At 39.3% G+C, this 21,791-nt stretch overlaps 2 protein-coding genes and 1 long non-coding RNA gene across 4 annotated transcripts; 1 reads left to right on the forward strand and 2 right to left on the reverse strand.

The window, feature by feature from the left end:
- The first annotated feature begins 3,279 nt into the window (after positions 1–3,279).
- On the forward strand, positions 3,280–5,141 carry LOC112183474. Of its 2 annotated transcripts, XR_005805883.1 has the most exons (5): positions 3,280–3,603; positions 3,978–4,110; positions 4,220–4,404; positions 4,598–4,755; positions 4,971–5,141. It is a non-coding gene; the product is annotated as an uncharacterized LOC112183474 (long non-coding RNA). The 2 variants fall into 2 exon arrangements; XR_002929913.2 differs by lacking the exon at positions 4,598–4,755.
- Positions 5,142–11,603: 6,462 nt separating this feature from the next.
- LOC112183473 (GDSL lipase) lies at positions 11,604–13,502 on the reverse strand. The gene is made up of 5 exons (XM_024321852.2): positions 13,055–13,502; positions 12,841–12,959; positions 12,486–12,716; positions 12,133–12,379; positions 11,604–11,999 (listed from the first exon to the last, which is right to left on the reverse strand). Exons 1-5 carry the CDS (start codon positions 13,314–13,316, stop codon positions 11,761–11,763), a joined length of 1,098 nt encoding a protein of 365 aa, XP_024177620.1. The 5' UTR covers positions 13,317–13,502; the 3' UTR covers positions 11,604–11,760.
- A 3,408-nt stretch (positions 13,503–16,910) lies between these two features.
- Positions 16,911–17,961, reverse strand: LOC112184771. Its single transcript, XM_024323010.1, has 2 exons — positions 17,589–17,961; positions 16,911–17,329 (listed from the first exon to the last, which is right to left on the reverse strand). The coding sequence occupies exons 1-2, from the start codon at positions 17,959–17,961 to the stop codon at positions 16,911–16,913; spliced, it is 792 nt and encodes a 263-aa protein (XP_024178778.1).
- Between the last annotated feature and the right edge of the window lie 3,830 nt (positions 17,962–21,791).

Here is a 21,791-nt window from a genome sequence, read left to right on the forward strand (position 1 = left end):
CAACTACAATGTTGCTGAGGTGTCTTGTGTGTCTGGATATTGCAGTCAAGTCTTGTTCTCTCTTTACTTGGACAGGAAGAACCTAGTTGAGAGTGATGTGTAGAGCATTATGAGGCAGACAAGATTAGGGAGTGGGGGATTGACCTCATCAGTTTGGAGGTTGAAATTGAATGCCTATCTATTTGCTCAGGCATGAAGATCATACTTTTATGAGATAAAGCTTGGTGTTGGACAACTTTCTGTGCAAAGTGCTTTTTGAGTCATTAATTTTGAAAATGAAAATTGTAGATGTGACACCACAATGGTGACAATAAACAGTACCAGAGCAAGTCTTGTGATTTTTGTGTAGAAAGTTCTGCAACAAAGAATCATACTTCAGCTGCAAAAATTCGGTCACTCTCTCCCTCAGTTGCAAGAATACCGTTGTGCCAGTCATGATCTACATCTTTTATATATTTACCGTTATATTAGTTAATTTTATTGACGTGTAGGTTTTTTTTTGTTTTTTTTTTCCAATTAGGTATTGACGCTTATGTTGAGATTTGCATTGTACAATGACTACATACTATGATATAAAATAAAGGCCGATCAAAGAAGAAGTCAACTAACTTGTTGAATAGAAATAAGAAAATTGCTAATTATAATAACGGAAATAAACGAATGTAAACAAACAAACACAAGCACAAGAAGTTAGGAGATTAGATAAATAATAACAAATTAACTAAAGTCTTCTGTAATACCTTATAGAATGTTAACGTATTAATGAGTTGCATTGAAACAAGACATCATAATCAAAGTGACATTTCAAGTGGTGGTTCAGTTAAATAGAACCACAACACAACATGTGAACCGAATCAACCGATCAACCAATCACATTAGCCCGAATTAGAAACATTCAAAATCAATCACTCAACTTTTTTTTTTCTTTTCTTTTCATCTTTTTCTTTTGAGTGAAATCACTCGATTTATTTATTTATTTTCTTTTTAGAAAATATGACTCAATTTTCTAGTAATAGTGTAGAAATAGATTCTCACGACACAGGAGGAAGTTTGACACCCTAAACTACTGATACCATGTAGAAATAGATTCTCATTGATCGATTTGTACAATTACATTCTTTACAATTAGGGCTGCCACTTGGTTTGGTAATTACCAAACCGACCGAATACCAACCGATATTTTAAGTTTGGTAAACCGACTTTTTGGTAACCGAGACCGATAAAACCAAAATCGAAAATTACCGAAAAAGTTGGTTTGGTTTTGGTAAATACCGAATCTACCGATTATCTAAATATTAGCTTTATATACTATGGTTTTCAATACACATACATGTATATTAAGAAATAAACATAAAATTTTTCATAATAGTATGAACATTACTACATATACTACATTAATAGTACATGTATTTTAAGTAACCTAGTCAAAGATGGTTAAATAACCTAGTTTTATTGAAAATGACTCAAACTTGATGTCATATATACAAAAGAAAGCTATAATTAGGAGATGAGTACTAAGTTTACGACTAGAAAATTGAAGAACCTAGTTTTGTTCGTTCTAATTTTAATTACAAAGAATTAGTTGTTCTAAAGTTGGCAATACCGAAAACCGAAATACCGAATTTGGTAGTTATGATTAAAAACCGAAAATTTTGGTTGGTAATTGGTAGCTCAATTTTGAAACCGAAAGCTTTGGTTTTGAAGTTGGTAATACCTATAACCGATTCGAACCGACCGAGTGACAGCCCTATTTACAATATATAGGATATGCATCATCAGTTCTACATGAGACAATAATGTTGTATTACTATATTAATATCAAAACTGATGCAAGATATCAAAACGGATGTAGGACATTATAGCCATATTATTGGCTATTCAATGGAGAAGAGTGATTGTCGCTAACAAATAGGAAGAGAAAATATGGGTAGGGGAGTAAAAGCAAAGTCGAAGAGAGAAGAAGCTGTGGGAGTTGACTGCGGTGCTGGTGGCTGATATGGGCATTAACGCTCCTCTACGGCGACCTTTCGCCTTTCGGATGCCCTCTCTCTCTACACTTGTCGATGGCCTCATCACTCTCCCCAGGACTATGTCAAATTTGCTTTCATCATCCACCAATTTTAAAGAACGTTGGTTTGGAAAATTATTGTGATGGATTGTGAAACGGGCATTGACTTTATTTGCTTAATTAATTAGGTGGAAGCAATGTTTAAGTCGTCTCAAACATGTTTTTACGTCGAGTACGCAAGCAAGAAAGACATTCAAATATACCACGTATGAATGTATTGTCTTTTGTACATAGTGTGCAATACTGTGCATCACTGAACAGATTTCAATGAGTAATGAGCATAGGTTTATAAAAGGATCAATGAATATTCGTAGAAACTCACCTGAAACTCAGCCAATTTGGGGTAGTCAGAGATCATCCCTAAACATAGGCCAGCAAGAATATTTACAGTATATTGTTGACACTAGAACCGCAGGATATATACTGACTACTCCAACTTGCTGCCCATAGAATCCAAAGCATGCTTTGGAAAAAGGCTTAGTGTAGGTGTTAGCTAGCTGATCGGGGCGGTTAAGCTATGTACACTATCTTAATGAGACCGCCAGGAAAAATGCACCTTTTAAGTTCATCGAGATAATAATTTGAACCGAATTCATCTTGGCCACAGGAGAGAAATAAGATGAATCCTTAAACATAAGATGACAAGGCTGTTTATGTCTCTAGTCTATTAGTGGCACTATTGCAGTGTCACAACTGTTTCTTTTCTAAAATTACATATAAAGGACATGAAGCAAGACAAAATTTAAGGTTGCAATTCCTACATTAAGCTGCAATATTATTGATTCGGGGTGATTCTGCCAAGTATCTAGATGTACTCTAGGCTGTCTGAATTTTTGGAAAAATGCAACCCCATGTAGCTGATTTCCAGGACTTTGTTTATGTGTGTGTATATTTCTTTTGTAAATTTGTTGCAATAAAATCTTGTTAAGAATTTGATTAGAATGAGCATGCTGCAGTCTTTTTCTCTTATTCATATTATGTATTTCATTAGTATCTTCCATCCTAAACCAGGGAATCGTACGATCTGAAAAGGAATTGGTAGCCAAAACTATTGATTTACAGACAATTAGTGGAGTTTGTTGCCATTGATGCCCAAGCTATTGATGGAATGCATTGAAGTATTCTCTGTATTTCCATATTTGTTCTGTTTTATGGCTTCAATTTATGTAGTTACAAATTATCTTAGCAACACTACCCTTTCCCCTGCCCTTATCATCTTTAGGTAACACCAAATCCCTTTACGTAATTTTAGGCCAAGCATATAACTGTTTCCAAAACGGGTCATTCCTAACTACTTATTTTGCTAGCTATTGTTTGATTTCAAATTATCCTTATCAGTAATAGGATAAGAGCCGTAAAGCACTGCCTATGGGACGGCTAAAAGCACCTCTGTTTTTAGATTGTTCTGTTTGGCAAATATGTTACTGTGTTTGAGTGCTAAAACATTTGGAGTGGTTTTGGTAAAAAGCAGAGGCCAGGTACCAGAATTACATTATTGAGTAATCATCAATTTTTTTATGGACTCTGTTCTACCAGTAAGTTCTGTTTCATCTCTCTGATGCATATTATCCATTGATTCATTGCCCTAATTAAAAGACATGGTTTCGAGGAATTGGATTCTATATGAATATGTCTGATATCCCCCACCCGTGTTATCCTCATCCTTGTCCCAAAAGCTCAGGCTATTGGGAAGCATGTCCATCTAGCTCATATTGTTTACAGACAATTGTAAGATGTCGTTTGTAAGCGATGTGTGGTTGTACACTATACTTCATTATGCATCTTTTCTAGCACTGATGTGTGGTTGTACACTCCACTTCATTATGCATCTTTTCTAGCTGAGTGCTAGCTGCATAAACTGTTTCAGTAATATTGCCATAAGTAACAAAGTTTATGTGGTGTGTGACAGTTATAGAGTATTTTTAACCACACAATCCAGTTCTGAAGAGGCAACTTAACTCCACTGTGCTTTCTTCATGTGCAACTACACATTTATATGTGGTAACTCTCTACAGATGTGTAGAGATGATTATACAATCAAGGTTTTCAGCTGGCTTTTGTGACTCCCTACTTCTAACTTCTCTTTTCTGAAAATTTCAGGTATATCTTACTAATTTATTTTCACCTTTCTTGTCCTCCTGCTTTGGCCAGCATTGCGTTGGTTTTTGGCATCATTTCAGTGATCTGGTGAACAACTAATAAGTAGCATTAATTACAAGTAAAACAAAAGAGAAGGATGAAGATCTAAGTGGAGTATGAGATGAATCTGGGAATGCAGAAGGATCAATGCATCTTGTTCAGAAAGCCTTCAACGTTGCTGTTACAATTTTTAACAGGTGAATGATTCCTATAGCTTTGATGTGATAGCATCTTTATGTTCTTGTAATTTCGATTCTTGAGTAGCAGCTGAAAGTGTTTCATAGAAGCCATATAATCTGGATGGGTATCGTTTGACTCTATTTTATATAAAGAACATGTTTTGCTTTTACTAGCGTATCTTTTTAACATTTTCTGAAAATTTCAATCTAGTCAAATTTCAGAGCAAGCTCGAATAACAGCAGGCCTATAGATCAGACTAGTAATAGAAAATTTTGTGTTATCAATGCTATGGAATGGAGAGAATAACCACAAGATCAAGAGTTTAACATAGGTTGAAGATTTAAGTCCAATCATCTTCAACTTCACAGGTACTAAAAATCGGATGAGAAACATAAAATCCTTCTTAGATTCCCTCTATATGTCATTACTATATTGTCAGCCAGTTTAAAGCACACAGACATTATTTTAGTGCAATTGGCACGACATTGTCTTATATTGGTAATTATGAATCTATAAGATGATTCTCAGCTTGTCAGCATACATTTCAGCATCTTATTTGAGTTTTCTGTCCCAACTTTGTTAGAGCTCCTCCATGGTGGTTAGGCAGCAGTCTCTTTAGAGCATATTCAACACACCAAATGATTGACTGCGCCCGACTCCTTACAACATCAGATGTGGAACTTACTGTTTAGAGTCCTGTGCAGTGCACCCAGCAGACACAAGAGTTTCTTCTGATACAAACAATTACACATTTTATTGCTGTCAATTATTGCATAAACCATGATTATGTTGAAGGAAAACCTAATTTGTGTTTAGCCCAAACTCTAGGTTACTTGACCTAGTGGTAATAGGATTTAATTAGAAGGATCTAGAATCCTAATCAATGTAGAATTACTTTCCTTGTATGATTGAGATTCTATGCATTGTAATCCTCTATATAAAGAGGCCCCTATTATCAATGAGAACACACAGAAAATTTCTCCCAAATTCAGTTTCTCTACAACACGTTATCAGCACGAGCCCTAACCCTGAGACCCTATATTCGTACCCTTCAAATACCAGAAACCTCCGCCGCCCACCTTCAAGATCTCAACTCCAGGAGTCCAGAACCGGCGGCCCCACCCCCAGAACCGGCCGGTAAACCACCGAACCGGCCACCGGAAGTATCGAAAGCCCTTCTGCCCGGTTCGATATCTTCCTCCCAGTCAACCGTCACCAAACTGCACCAGAAGCTGCAAACGGAAATCAGACCACCGGATCCAAAAGACTACCACCGGAACCGGTCTAGATCGACTCGAACCGGCGGCCAGAACCAACTGAACCGCTGAACCGCCGCCTGCACCTCCTATCTGTGCTTCAGTCAACCGAACCCACGTTCGGTCAACCCTAGGCCCAGCTGCGAACAGCCCAAGCCCCTATAGCAGAAGTACTCGGCCCAGCAGCCTGAAGCCCACTTGCAAACCCAAGCCGCATAGCCGCCAAGCCGAGCCGCCAAGCCCAAGCCGCCGCGCCGCCAAGGCTTCTGCCACGTCAGCAATCGGTCAACGACCGGTCAACCCTCCGGCCAACGACCGGTCAACGCCGGTCAACACTTTCCGGCTACTTTCCGGCCAACTTCCGGCGACTTTTTCCGGCCCCTTTTCGGCGATTTTCCGGTCACTTTCCGGACACTTTTCCGGCGACTTTTCCGGTCAGCTACAGTAACTCCGACAGCTACAGTACTTTCCGGCTGCTACAGTGATTTTCCGGCGACGATTTTCCCGACCACCTTTTAAGGTAATTTTTTCTAAAAGTTCCCGTTTTTGAAGTTTTTTTTAATAATTTCTTCTTCTTTTCTCGGGGACTTCCAACATCCCTTCTTCTACCCCCCCTTTCTTCTTCATAGGGGAGACCAATAGCCGAACTGTGGGGGTTCGTGCTCACTCCAAGCTTGGAGCTTGTAGAGTCCTCCAAACTTAGAGTTTGTTGAAAAGAAAACAATCGACCATATACATCGTCGTTTCTATCTAATCCAAAACCCCTCTTGGAATTCGATTTTCTTGGAAGCGACTACGCTCAGAAAATTCCTAATTTCTTGGAAGCGACTACGCTCAGAAATTTAATAGTTTTTCGTGGTAGCCTTTTTCGCTCCGAAACTAACCCTAATCTTGTGTTGTTTTTCAGGATGAGTTACCTGAACAAGTTGAACTTTGTTCCACTCGAGACAACTGGCGCTGGATACCATAGGTGGGTCCGAGATGTGCGCCAACATCTTAAGGCTGATGGAATTCTGGAAACCATCCAAGAGCCTAGTCAGAACGTGCTCTCAATTGAGCAAGCTACTGCTTTTGAAGCAAAACAAGCTAAGGCCATAATTCTCATGACAAGGCACATGAATGACGCGCTCCAAAATGAATACCTCAATGAGGAAGACCCAAGAAAGCTATGGGTAGAACTTGAGCAGCGATTTGGCAACGTTCGTGACTCCCTGCTTCCTGATTTAGAAGTGCGATGGCATAGCCTCCGCTTTTGTGATTTCAAGTCTGTGCTTGATTATAACTCGGAAGCTCTTCGTATCAAGTCTCTGATGGAGTATTGTGGCCAAGCCATAACTGATACGATGTTGATCGAGAAGACACTCTCTACCTTCCCTGTCTCTGCACTGATGATTTCAAAGAATTATCGGATTGATGTAAATGCAGGACGTATCACAAGGTTTCATGAGCTCATTGGCGCCATGAACGTAGCTGAAAAGCACGATAATATCCTTGTGAAGAACTATAATGCTAGACCCGTGGGAACTAAGCCTATTCCGGAGTCTAACTATAGTCGCGCCCCCAATGGAGGACGCAAGGAGCGAAACCCAAAAGATAGGGACAATTCTGGACGTTCTGGTCCATATGTTCGCCCTAAAGAGGAAGGAAATCGCCAAGAGAGGCGTGCACGGAACCGTGGAGGTCAACGTGTGAAGAGAGAGAGAGGCGGAGCCTCCGACCATGGTGGTAATGCCACCAAGAGGATAGGTCGTCCAAATCGCGCCCCAATGGCGCCTCGATCAAGGGAGCCTGACCATAATGATGTTTGTTTTCGATGTGGATCAACTGAACATTGGGCCAAAACATGTACCGCACCCCAGAATGTTGCAAACGCATACAAGACGTATCGTGAAGCAAGGGAAGCGAATTACATGGCACAAGAAGATCAAGATGGCGATCTAGATCTAAGGGTGGAAGACTACAAGGATCAAGACCAAGAAATTGGCAATTTTGATTAAGTCTTTTTATTTTCCAAGAGATGTAGGCGATTGCCATATTACTTTTTATTGGATTAGCTTTTCTTTAATCATAAGAAACAATGATGTATTTCGTTGGCTTATGAATAAAATTTCGAGTTCTTTTCATTATGACTCAATTTTGATTCTGAGCATATGACTTTGTGACTACGATGGCTAGACCATCCGTATTAATTTAAGGACATGGAATAGCCCAAGTTCCACTTGCCAAATGGCACCTTAATTACAGTTGTCACAGAAACTCTCTACGCTCTTAGGGCAAATAGTACCCTATGAATAGCCAACGAATTCCATGCGAAAATGCATGTAGAGAACGGAAATGAGTTCCTTTGCATTACCTCTAATGATTGCGAACAAAGACGCATCTTAGAGACGTTTATGTGTCTCTCTAGTGGACTTTATGTCACTATTCGAGCTATTAAATCCAATAAACTTATGAGAGAAGATCTCTTGGATTTAGACACATATTGGCTTTGTCACGATAGGATAGATCATCCTAGTCATGATATGATGATCCGTCTACAAAAGACTTCACATGGACATCATCTTTTGAGCAACATGAAGCAAGATGCTGCCATAAATGGCACCAACCATGGGCATAACGCCATGGTTGTTCCTCCTTGTGGCCATGCGCCATACATGCTAATTTCCATGGCTCCCACGCCATGATGGGAGATGTAGTCACACATTTTGCTTCTAATAGCGCTACAGACGCTTAGGCCTAACCAAAACCCTCATTGGTTGCTTCTATGGCCCCTCGCTCATTTTAGAAAGCCCATTCCTTAGGGAAATTAGGACTGAGACCGTCCTATGCAAAGGATATGACAATACTCATTCTGTTCTTACAAAGAATCCGTAGGGATTTTGTGGATTGATTCAACCAACTTGCGGACGCTTAAATATTTTATGATGTTGGTTGACACGCACACACGCTGGTCACGTGTTGTGCCATTGTCCACCTATAAATGCTACTTACGCTACACTCCTAGCACATATCATGTGACAACGGGCTCACTCCCCGAATCATCCTATTCAGTCAATTGGATTTGACTATGCTAGAGAGTTTACATCGAAGACTTTCGATGGTTATTGCATTTGGGACTGATGTTGGACATCATATTCCCATGAGAACACCCAAATGGTCTCACGAAAACGACTACGATGGTAGTCCGAACATTGGTAATGCGCACCAATCTTCTTACATCCGCTTGGGGTGATGCAATATCGCATGCAGCTATGCTAATTCGTCTACGACCTATCGCCACTCAATGTACCTCTGCGTTACAGCTAGTGACTGGGTACACGTATTTTGTACTTACGCACATTTGAGTGAGCCATTTATGTGCCACTTGCGCCGCCACAGCGCTCTATGATGGGTCCTTACAGACGAATGGGCAACTACGTTGGATTTGCGTTTCCAACAATCGTCCGCCACTTAAATGCCCTTGCTAGGCGATCTCCTTACCGCTAGATTTGCGGATGTCACTTTGATGAGACAGTCTTCCCGTCGTTAGGGGGAGATAAGAACACGAATGTTCAACAGGAACGACAGGAATTGTCGTAGTCTGTCCCCACTATGTCTCATCTTGATCCCTATTAAAGTGACGAGATCACACAAATATGCTGCAAACATGCCTGCAAGGAAGGACGTCCCTACGAGAGGACGTAAGCGCCACCCTACACGGAGGTAGGCATGGCGCCAATGCCAAAGAGAGTGGCACTCTGGCGTTACAGGCCATGGCCCCAGCTAGGATGCGTGGGAGGCCCGTGGGTTCGAATGATACTTTGGCACATTCCAATCCTTTAATCATCATGACTCAAAATCCGTCTCATGAGTATCTTCCGGGTTATGGTTATCGTTGGGGGACGCCTCAACGTCAAACCCTATTCCTGAGAATATAGAGCTCTATGAAACTTACACTAGTGTACATGAGACGTGGGATAGAAACTCCATCAGAATTGATGATGTAGTTGCGTATTTTGTTGCGCATGAGTTTTTGAGTTAGATGATATCGAACCACGCTCCGTTGATGAATGAATGCCAACGTAGAGAGTTTTTTGGCCTACATGGAAATATGCGATCCAGGTTAAGATGGATTCTCTAACGAAGAGGAAGGTTTTCGAGCTAGAGATGCCAACACCTCCTAACATAAAACCTGTTGACTAATGGGTATTCGTTAGAAAGCGTGATGAGAAAAAGAGATGGTAATCTCGCCTTATGGCGCAAGGCTTCTCACAAAACGCCCTGGAATCGACTACGATGAGACATATTCTCTCGTAATGGATGTCATTGCACTCCACTACCCTGTCAGTTTGGTAGTTTCCGAATAACTGAACATGCAGCTTACAAATATGGTCACTACGTATCTCTATAGGGATCTAGATACGGAATATACATGAAGGTTCATGGTGAACTTCATTTACCCAAGTCAAGTGGCTCTAGACCATGGAGCGCGTTTACAAAGAGGTTGAAACGCTCACTAAAGTGACTACTTGATTGGGAAGGGATATGCCCACGCGTTTCTATGACAAGTTTCATATTCTATCGCGGTTCATGTTGGACATGATCTTCATTAGAAGCCCTTAAAGAGTTAAGGGAAACCGCTGAACACTTGAAATCCAAGTTTGAGATGAAGGATTTTGGGAGAACACGATTATGTCTCGGTTTGGAACTTGAGCATCGTGTCGATAGATGCTTAGGCATTTTGACAAGGTCAAGCCTTCAAGCATCCCCATGATCGTCCGTAGTCTTGATCCTGAAAAGGATCCTCTTCGTTAGAGGATGATGACGAAGATGTGCTAGAGGCAAAAGTGTCTTACTTAGTACAATAGGCGCATTATTGTATTTATCTCAATGCACAAGACCGGACATCTCATTTACCATGAACTTGTTAGCTAGATATAGCTCTGCGCCAACGCGACGCCATTGGATTGGTGTAAAAGATATCTTTCGATATTTGAGATGTACGATTGATATGGGCTTGTTCTATCCCTACAAAGAGATGATGGATTCGGACCCATCACACATCAAGTACGCCGCCAACGCTGGCCTGCGTTCTCTATCCCCATCCCAAAACGACATGTGTTTTGGAAGGTTTTGCTGATATTGGGTATCTCTCTGACCCACACAAAGGTCGCTCCCAAACTGGTTAAGTGTTCACCATGGGAAAAGACCGTGATATCTTGGAGGTCTACAGAACAGACCGTAATCGCTATATCTTCGAACAATGCAGAGATCATTGCTCTTCACGAAGTGGTTCGTGAATGTATATGGATCGGATCCATAATTACGCATGTTCGGACAATTGTGGTTTGAAGTCTACCACAGATGAGCCTACGAGCATTTAGGATTATGCTACTTGTTTTGAACAAATGAGGCAAGGCTACATCAAAAGCGATAACACCAAGCATAATCAGCAACAACAGACTCTCCTCGAGATCAAAGTGAACTAGGTTCGATCTGAGGACAGTGAGGCAGACTTGTTTACTAAGTCATTGCCCAAATCCACGTTCGAGAAACATGTGGCAAGAATTGGCTTGCGGAAATTATCTGAACTCCCATGATCGTAGTCATCAGGGGGAGGCGCAGACATCAGGGGGAGATGTCTACATGTTCACCTCGAATCGTGAAGGGTGTGTTGTGCTCTTTTTCCCCTTCGACCGAGGTTATTTTTGTCCCACTGGGTTTTTGTTACTCGGCAAGGTTTTTAATGAGGCAACGAGAGAAGCACCGCGTTTGGGAAACACAAGGGGGAGTGTTGAAGGAAAACCTAATTTGTGTTTAGCCCAAACTCTAGGTTACTTGACCTAGTGGTAATAGGATTTAATTAGAAGGATCTAGAATCCTAATCAATGTAGAATTACTTTCCTTGTATGATTGAGATTCTATGCATTGTAATCCTCTATATAAAGAGGCCCCTATTATCAATGAGAACACACATAAAATTTCTCCCAAATTCAGTTTCTCTACAACAGATTACAGATTCTTCTGTTTTTGGCCACTTGAAATTATTACAAAGCAGTTTAACTCTTTTTCAGAACAGAACATGTATATATCTGCAAAATGCTCAGTTTGTTATGAAACAAATAGATCCACATTTGGCTAAACTTCAAATAGCTCTTTCAGATTACTGTAAGGCTCTTTGGTATTAGGTACTTGGTTCCACCACAGCATGGAAAGTTGCTGGTAAACCCTTTCTGTTGGATGGAAAGAGTCGAAAAAGACATACTCACTAACATTGGCACATAACTGATACTTGGTCACACCTCTCTTCCCTCCACAGCTATAAATTCCTCCATATGGACCAGAGCCACAGCATGCACTCTTTCCTTCCTTGAAACCTTTGCAACACAATCAATAATAACAAGAGGATCATTAAAAGAAAGACACAACTTTGCTTATGACAAAAATGCAGAAAAGAGAAATGAACACCAATATACTAGAAGGTGAGGGACTGAGGCCATGCATACATACCATATTTAGATGGTTTATTGATTCTTTCAGTTAGGTAAGTGTCTAATTTTGCAATTGAATATTTGAATCCTTGCAGCTTGCTCTTCAGCTTTTCAAGGTGTTTAGGAAGTACTGCATTGTGTATGTTTGCTAGCGATGTAACTTCTTTAACACAGGTGCCTTTGTTTCCTGGTCTCTGGGATGGCACAAGACCCAGAGGTGGCAATTTTGTAAAACCGAATTTCCGTCCTCCATTATTGTATATTTCCTGACAAAAAGCATATGAAGTAAGAGCAACTCCCCCAATATGTGTATGATGATTCATATAAGCAAATGAACTATAATAGAATGTTTGAAAAGGTGAAGTCTAGTACTTTGATCACATTTGTGAGGTTTCCAATCACAATGCCAACATATTCCTCTTGTGAGTGAGTCTCAAAGAAACTACAATTTGTCGCGAATGGAGCGAAGTAGTCATTGCCTCCAATGCTGATCAAGTAAACAGCATTTGAGAGCAATGTGTAGGTTTTTGCATCACCTAGATTGTGCCTCAAATGCTTCTCCATATTCTTGAAATTATGCAGTTGATAATTAAGGGGTATCACCTAATAACAAAAACTCACACAATTAAAAAAATCATGCTAATTACCAATAACCCAAGCTTCTTTCAATCCCAACCAATTCAGAAGTTGTAAATGTAACCAAAAGTCTAGAAGGCAGAGCACATACGAATCCTTTATGTGTTTCATTTAGAGCACCAGCCCCACCAGAAGCAAAGTTGACCCCATAAGTATAGTCCACAATCCTCGGATAAAATGCCGGTACAATTGGCAACTTTGCATACTCAGCTGCAGCATTAATGGTAATTTAACAATCAGTTTTGCACACAAGGTGTGAATAAAATGACCAAAACAAAGTATGTGAATGAATAAAGGGATCTTACCAATGAAATCTGGGATTAGACGTCCGTCGCAAAATCTGCCAGTTGGGTACTTGAAGAAAGTTTCACCATACGGGGACCAATCTGCCTTGTAATCATTGGTGGTACTTATGTAGTTATTGTTTCCAGGGTCAAATAATGAATCTCCAAACACGTACAGGGCTGCATGTCTTTTCTTAAGCCCTGAATCGCCAAGGGAGCTACAAGGAATAAGAAGAGTTGCCCAGAAGGCCAAGATAAGAACATGGAACTTCAAAGCTGCCATTTCAGTCTGTATATTATTGCATCATCTTCTCCCTTGTTTCAGTATATATTGGTGTGAGTGTCGAGTCCCGAGTCTGGTCTTGAGTGCTTCAATTTCTCTTGAAATGGAATTGAACACAAACGAAAATTCAAAGAAAGTGACGAGTATTGTATGACACAGAAATTTTGTCTTCCTCTTATCTGATACGGATAACCAGGATAAGAAGGTTTCTAAACTTTTTTGTCCTCTATACATTATAATAAGAGCAATTCAGACAATAATGTAAAATATTGAGCTTCAACATGAATCATAAATATTTCTTGCTCAGCTGCATGAATCACGATTTCACAAATCCGGAAAAGTAGTGCAGGATTTGAGATAATGTCTGGTGTTAAAGTGAATCACTTTAAATAATGCAAGATTTAGCGTATCAATTGTTACATTATCTGTAGCTCAAGTGTCATCAGCAGCTTTCCATAATTAGCCATGTATTAAATTCAGAGACAACTTCTAGAAGTGAAAGTCAATATTATGTAGCTAACTCTGGTTGACTTAACTAGCTGATGGCTACAGTTTGGCAGCTGCGAGTTCAGATTTTTTTTAGTTGGCCTCTGGATGGTGGAGAGTTTACTTGGCTTTTGCCTTCTGGATGTCAAGATTCTGTCGGTTCAGTTGGTCGCAGTATCACCATGGCGGCAAGCCTTTGTGTTGAAGTGAAGAGTTTGGTGTTAGGTCTTATTTTTTTTGGTATTTTGGGCATCGGTTTTAGTTTTAGGTATGAGTTGTCTATTGAATTTTTGGGCCTAGGACTCTTATTTTCATTGTATTACTTTTGTAATATGTGCTTCATCTAATGGAAGTTCTATTTGACCAAAAGAAAAAAAAAGTTAGCTAATTAGTTGTTAGCTTTTCAGTCTCTTATACCTAGTTTAGTAACGTGTAATCTGAGTAAGGAATCTTTTGCACACTAACAAAGGCCAAAGTTAATCAACCATTCAAAACAATTGCTGTTTTTTGTAAGAAAGTTATTCTCCCATTCAAAACAATTGATGCTTCTTGTAAGAAAGTTATTCTCGATCGCATCCAAAACAATTGCTTCTTCTTGTAAAAAAAGGAACAAGTACTGCACACTAACAAAGGCCAAACTGGAATGTGTTGTCCATTCAAACACTTTTGCCTTTAATTGCAAATGTTCTAACCCTGCACATTAACTATGTGTGTAGGATTTAGCATAACGTCTTCTTCATTTCTCCTCCAGTGTTGAGAATTAGAATCAAGAAAACATCAATCACGTCTGTTTGAGTTTTGAATACTAGTTCAAATGATGAGATATATAGATACTTATTTTGAAGTATAAATTGCGTCTGAAATATGATAAATGTCCTAGAAGACCTAAAATTAGTCCTCCTTTCTGGCTACATTTCAAATAGCTTTTTCAGATTTAGGTAGTGGTGTCCTGTGCCCCTGTGACATTAGGAGTATGGCTCCACCATAACTTGGAGACTTGATGGTTAACCCTTTCCGTTAGATGGTCGAAGTCAAAGAAGACATATCCATTAGGGCATCTCCAACTGTAAGGGTCAAAAGCCAAAATGGGTTTGGCTTTTCCGGAACACATCTCCAACCATTCCCAATTCTTAGCCATTTTGACTTATTAGTCAAAAGTGGAGCTAAAATGAAGAAGGAAGCTGGAATGAAAGCCATTTTGGCTGAGGACGGAAGAGGATGGGCCCCAGCTGCACATGGGTGGTGAGAGGAAGATAGAGGCAACCCGCAGCGGGAGTCTGAATCCCATAAACGCTCAAAAGGACAAAAAAATGATCACTCAGCCTTTAACGCGCCTTACACACGCACACATGTGGCCGACACTAGGCCCCTCCAGTGACTGAAACCGTTAGGGCTTCCAATGGTCCTCAAACCAATGGACGAGATTTAGTTATGATTAATTCGATTTAAAATGAACGACCGAAATTAATTGGTTCTAAAAATGAAAAAGTAAATATATATTTACTGAATATCTAATCTGACGGTTCAAAAAATTGTACGGATTAAAATCAACGGTTAATAAAAAAGTAAATGTGTTTTAAACAAAAAAAATTGAAAAAATAAAAGAAAATTTTCTAAAAAAATCATAGAAATGTTTTTTACCCATTGGAACAGTAACTTTAACAAATTCTATAAATACCAACCCTCTTTTTCATAATTTTTCACTCCAAAACATCTCCAATCTCCTCCAAACTTCATTCTTTTTCACCATTGTTCTTCATCTAGCTTGCTTTCAATTTTTTTAGAAGATGCCTAACCCAAGACAAGAGTGTTGGAAGGCCGCCGAAGATATAGCCTTGTGCGTAGCTGTAGTTACCATTGGTGAAGACGGTTCTAAGGGTACTAGTCAAGAGAAAAAAAAATTGTGGGAGCGTATAGATGAAGTATACGAGACTTGCAAGCCTCCCGGAGGCGTGGTTAGATTGGGAGGAGGGTGTGACGGTCATTGGAAAAAGATTAGACCGGCATGCCAAAGATGGCGTCAAGCTCTTAACAAAGCGGCACTTCTTCGAGGAAGTGGTGATAACGCCACCGACGAGGTAATCATCCTTATTCTTGACGTTTAATTTTTATTTTTAAAATTAATTTTACCTTTATTTTAGCATGTTATGTTTATTGACTTTTGTATAAATATATATAGTACATGATTAATATCTTCTTATTTATAGGAATTACAAGCTAAGTCAATATATCGTACCTTAGCTAAAGGAGAGGAGTTTACGTTTGAACATTGTTGGCCAATATTAAAGGATACAAAAAAGTTTAGCAATCCTCCGGGCATGAATGTCGGTAGCTCAAGTTTTCCTACCTCTATCAACTTAGAGGACGACGACACTCCCGCGAGTGACTCCCCAAGCTCTTCAAATGTGCATGCACGCCCCCCAAGTCAAAAAGCTCAGATGGCTGCTAAGAAAAAATCCAGGCAAGACGAAACAGGTGAACTCTTATTGCAAATGCAAAGGATTGCAGACCAAGGAGAGCGCGATCTCGAATACAAGCTGCGACTCAGGGAGGAGACAAGATTAGCTGAGTAGCACGCGGATGATGCTCGCACAATGACAGTGGATCCGTCAATTTTCACACCCAAAAAAGGAGTTATTGGGAGAGGAAGCAAGCACAGATTATTGAGAGGGAGGAACAAAGCTCTATTGCTAGTGCATTTCGTCAACCCTCTTTTTCTCCTGAAGAAAATACACCACATAGTGAAGAAATATTTTATTGGTTGTACTTTTTCACTTATGTTTTTCAATTAGGAAATAAAATTGTTGCTTTATTTTATAATTAACAAATAAAAACAAAAACTTATTTTTATCTCACTTTTATTCATAACAATAAAACACACTGCATTACAAAAGCATAAACTCAATAACAATAAAATAAAACCACACAACATTACAAAGCATAAACAAACAAACAATCAAACCACACAATGGTCACATTGCCAATTATTGAAAGCGTGAAAATACAATCTCTTCATCTGCGGTTCCGCTTTGCTTGCAGCTTCATGTTCCAGAGGTGATTAACCAAATCTCCTTGAAGTACTCTATGCACAATTGGGCATCTAACCCCCTAGTAATGGGTCATGAACTCCTCAAGTTCAGGATGGTTGTGTTCAACCTCATGATCATCCTCATACCTCTCATATATTTGTGCTTTCCTTGGTTTGGTGGGGATATCATCAGGGTCAATAGGCGACTCTTTATCTTCTTCAGGCTCATCATCGACAATCATGTTGTGCAAAATAATGTAGGTCATCATGATGTATTGGAGATCCTCTCTATCCCACCCACGGGCAGGTCCACTTACTATTGCAAAACGAGCTTGGAGAATTCCAAATGCCTTCTCCACGTCTTTTCTGTATGACTCCTGCATCTTTGTAAAATGAGCTTGCTCTGGCATAATTGGATTTCTAATTGCTTTCACAAAAGATCCCCATTTAGGGTAGATCTCATCGACTAGGTAGTAGCACTGGCCATGTTCTCTATCACCTACATGTTATGAAACTCGAGGAGCCTCACCTGTGCATATTTCGTTGAATAATGGAGACATTCTAAGTACATTGATATCATTAACGGAACCTGGAAGTCCAAAAATAGGCATGCCAAATCCAAGCATCGTATGATGCGACCGCCTCCAGAATGGTTTTGGGTTTTCCCTTATAACTAATGGAGCGCCCTTGCCATGAGGTTGGGCAGCTTTTCCACTGCCAGTGCATACAGTCGAGACTTCCCACCTTTTGTCAGCAACATCGAGCAACCGTTGCAAAATCTGCCGGAGTTGGTCGACGAAGGTAATGCTTGTGGTACACATTCCAGATTGCTCTAGTAAAGTGCAACAAGATCTCCAAAGCTGTAGATTCAGCTACGTCTAGAAACTCATCACACAGGTCCGTCGGAAGCTTGTAACCAAGTATCCGCATAGCACAAGTCAGCTTTTGTTCGGTAGACAAACCAACTTTGCCGGAGGCATCATCAGTTTGCACGAAGTACGGATCGTGGTTGGCGACATTATGCATCATTTGGTCAAACACATGAGGTCGCATTCTGTACCTTCTGTGAAATACATCGCCCTGGAACCTGCACGGCGAAGTGAAGTATAAAGCTTTCAGTCGTCGATCCATAGCTTCTCGATCTCTTGATGTATTGGCGCCTGGTACGCCTGAATTAAGCGCACAAAATTACCCTGCAAAAGACAATTGTTAGTATAGGATAAGCAGGGATCGTTCAGTCCGGGGATTGAGGGTACACCTGTAATTGCAAAAATAAATTAATAAAAGTAAAAAGTTTATGTACAAAAATAACAAATAAAGAATTAAAATAATAAAGTAAAAAGTATTATGTACAAAAATAAAACAAAGAATAGAAATATATACAAGTTAATGTAAAAAGGGGGGATTGGAGTTTTCAAAACGCAAACAATAATAAAAGAAAGAAAATGTTTCAATTTTTAGGGATTCCAAATCAGATGTATGGATGTTGAGAACTTCGTAATCCACCACTAGCTAAGATAAGAGAAAGACAATTTAACCTAATCTTCAATTACTAAGGCATGTGAATGAAACCAATCAAGAACTTTAGGATCGCCGCTAAAGCCTTATTTTTCCCAAAATTACTTAGAACCGTGAACGCACTGCATCCTAAGCTTGCTTATATGCAATCAAGGTGTAGAACGCTACCCTATCAAATTAACTCATTAAGCACACATAAACACATTAAGCTCTTTGGAAAGATTGATTTTAGAGTACAAAACTAGTGAGGAACGCCATCCTAGCATGTATTCTATTTGTTTGATTTCACCTAACATGTAGGCTTTACTACTTGAGTGTTTTAAGACCGTGAACGCACTGCACCTGAAAACTAGCTCCAATTACATGCTCATATTTTAGGTGATCAATCTAAGACATAAACATATAAAAGATTTTATAAAACAAAACCAAACAAAGCATTCACAAAACCTTGTAATCGAAAAAGAGATTCAAAAGCTAAATATCCATCACATAACTAGGATTTCATACTAGTTCTCAACAAGAAAATTACTCACTCATAGTTTGGAAATCCAAAAAAAATAAAACCAAAAGAAATTACAAGGAAAAAGATAGAACTACACCATGAAGGGAGTGGATGATGAAAAGCTTGAGACGTTGATCTTGAATCTTGAAAGCAAGACTTCACTATCACGGCACAAGGTGGATGATGACGGCTAGGAGGCTTCATGGCTTGTTCTTCTCTTCTTCTCTTTGCTTGGAAATGCAGAAACTTGAAACTAGAGGATGGAAAGGAAAATGGAAAGGAAGTGGAGAGACAAAGAAGATGGAATGGATGAAGGAATGTGTGTAGGAAAATGGAAAGGAAATGGAGAGACAAAGAAGATGGAATGGATGAAGGAATGTGTATCTTAGAATGAGAGAAGAAGGTGTTTATATAGGGAAGAAAAAGAAGAGTGAAATGATGAGTGGAAGAAAAATAATGAAAGTGATTTGTAAAATATGGAAAAAATAGAGAAATGATGAAATGAAAACAAAGCACGAAGGTGCAGCAACATGGAAGTGATGATGATCTATTAAAGAGGTTGTAGAAGAAAAATATATCCAAGGAAAAAGAGAAAAACATCTAGCTTTCTTCATGTGGGTAGGAAACATGAACATGTGAATATTGAGCTGGTTTTAGGTTAGTTTCTGCCCCTTTATTCCTTCAATTATTTCTCCAACAAGACTTCATTATATGCCTTCGACTTCTTCATATGAAATGTTCCACTATGAGTGTAGATCATCCTGACAAATTTTCAGAGTTTTATTCCATGCGGTTGGGCCGAAAATGCTGCTGGACCTCTTACAGGTCCAGTTTTCCAGTTTTGCTTCTGTAGAAAATTGGACTGATTGTTTGAAGGCGTTCCACTCATAGTTTTGATAGGAGCATTTTAATGCGACGTTTTAACTGCATTTCCCTACATTTTCTGCGTTATTTCCTTAATAAAACCCTGTTTAGGAAAGTTTCCATTCTTTGAATGGGAAAGTTCCTATTTGTAGAAAGTTTCCATTTTTGTAGTTTCTATTTTTCTTTTTTAGAAAGTTTCCCAATTTCAGTTTAGGAAAGTTGCCCTTTTTCATTTTAGGAAAGTTTCTATTTTTCACCAACAGTTTCTATTTTCAGGTCCTCGTCACAAATGAGCTGAAATGAGCTCACAATTGGAGAGAGAAGCTAGCCAACGTTGGAGGGAGACAAGATGAAGTACAAAGGGAAGCACAAATGAGCAGAAATGAAGAAGTGAAGCTTTCCTGGTCCAACCAGGAAACCCTGTCTAGAAAAGGAAAGCTTGCCAAAACAAGACTCTTGAGCCAACCAAGAATGGAGATCGAATTAATGAATTGACATGGCATGAGAGAAGCTTCTTGAAGACTCTAGATGATGACATGGCATAAAGGTGGCGCATGGAGGCCCAAGAACTCTCAAGAATGAAGTGGATTTTCGGCAATTGGATTAAAAGCCCACAAAGCCCATGGAATTAGGGTTTTTAACGCATGATTAAACCCTAGGGAGAGTTTGCTGTCCAAAGCAAAGGAGAGAAACAAGGAAAATGACGTGGAAAATCAGAATTATCAAAGAGAATTTCGGTTGAGATTTTCTAGGGTAATTTTTATGGAAAGAAAATATACTTGGAGACTTACCCTAGAGAGTTTGCCGTCCAATGCCAAGAGAAAAACAAGGGAATCAAAAGAAAACCCTAGAGAATTCGGCAAGGAGAGATTCAAGGGAGAAATAAAAGGAAAGAGAAAAAGGTGGAGACCAAGAAAAGCTCAAAAGAAGTCTAGATACATTCCTATATTCCCTAAAGGAATTTTGGCTGAATTTAAAGTATAAAATCAGAATATTATCAAGGGAATTTCGGCCAAGGTTATTAGGGAATTAAATGGAATTTTGTGATTGGTTGAACCACCTCATAGGGCTTATTTGGCAAGATATTATTGGAGGAAATTATGTGGAATTTTCAGATTAATTCCATGAGGTTTTGGACGGCTTGGAAACAAAGGAGGCCGTGCTCCTATATATTCTTCCCCTTTCTCAACGTCAAGGAGCTCCGAGTTCCCACTTTTACGTTTTACACTCTGAAAAAAATCAGAAAAACCTCTAGCCTAACCGTGCTCTTCTCCATCCTCTAGGGCAACCACGAAGTGCAAGCAAGGCCAAGGAAGAAGAGGACAAGCCGTGCACATCATCCATCACCATCCTTGAAGATTGCTTTCGAAATTCAAGAGACCACTTCATCACTTCATTCATCTCATCTTCATCCACGGTGTAATCCGATTCTCCTTGTAACCTTTGCTTTGTATTTTCGTTGGTTTTGCTTTAGTTGACACATATGTTTGAACAATTGTTAAATTCTGGAATTTTATGATTAATTGTTAATTTTCAGATTCATATATTGCAATTTATGGTTGCTTTTGTGTGAGTGTTTGATTAAATTTGCATGATAGATAACTTTTGTATTTTAATCTTATGTGGTTGCAAACACTTAGGGTTTTGATATAATTGGTGCTACGAATTTGAGAACATGAATCAACTTTTTGGTTTTGTGTTCTTGAATCGATAAGTAGTAAAGGTTTTGTGCAAAAACCGAATTTAATCAAAGGAGATTGCAATTAGGTGGACTTTTTCATACTAAGTTGCACATTTGAGTTGATAGCCTTTCTAGGTGCTTAATGCATTAAACATGACATGATTGACTAGCTTTCTAGGGTTTGATTGCATGTTTGATAGGATTAATCTAGGTGCTTTCGCTTAGGTTAATTAGCATTGAAAGTAAAATATGGGAAATAGTTTGCTTTTGAACGTTTCACATGATCAACTCCTCTTGCATGACTATGATGAACAATGATGAACTTGAATTGATTTTAATCATATATTTCGGTTTGATCTTTGTTTTCACATCCCATTTGTATTTTTATGTTTTTGC

The sequence above is a fragment of the Rosa chinensis genome, chromosome 2 (genome assembly GCF_002994745.2).
Source record: "Rosa chinensis cultivar Old Blush chromosome 2, RchiOBHm-V2, whole genome shotgun sequence".
NCBI classification, from domain to species: Eukaryota; Viridiplantae; Streptophyta; class Magnoliopsida; order Rosales; family Rosaceae; genus Rosa; species Rosa chinensis.

Coding starts and splice junctions, on each gene's coding strand:
- LOC112183473 (XM_024321852.2), bottom strand. CDS start 13,316: ATGGCAGCTTTGAAGTTCCATGTTCTTATCTTGGCCTTCTGGGCAACT. Junction 12,717..12,840: donor ATGAAACACATAAAGGATTC/GTATGTGCTCTG, acceptor TTTTGTTATTAG/GTGATACCCCTTAATTATCA. Junction 12,380..12,485: donor ACCTCACAAATGTGATCAAA/GTACTAGACTTC, acceptor GCTTTTTGTCAG/GAAATATACAATAATGGAGG.
- LOC112184771 (XM_024323010.1), bottom strand. CDS start 17,961: ATGGATCGACGACTGAAAGCTTTATACTTCACTTCGCCGTGCAGGTTC. Junction 17,330..17,588: donor TTTTGCAACGGTTGCTCGAT/GTTGCTGACAAA, acceptor CATAACATGTAG/GTGATAGAGAACATGGCCAG.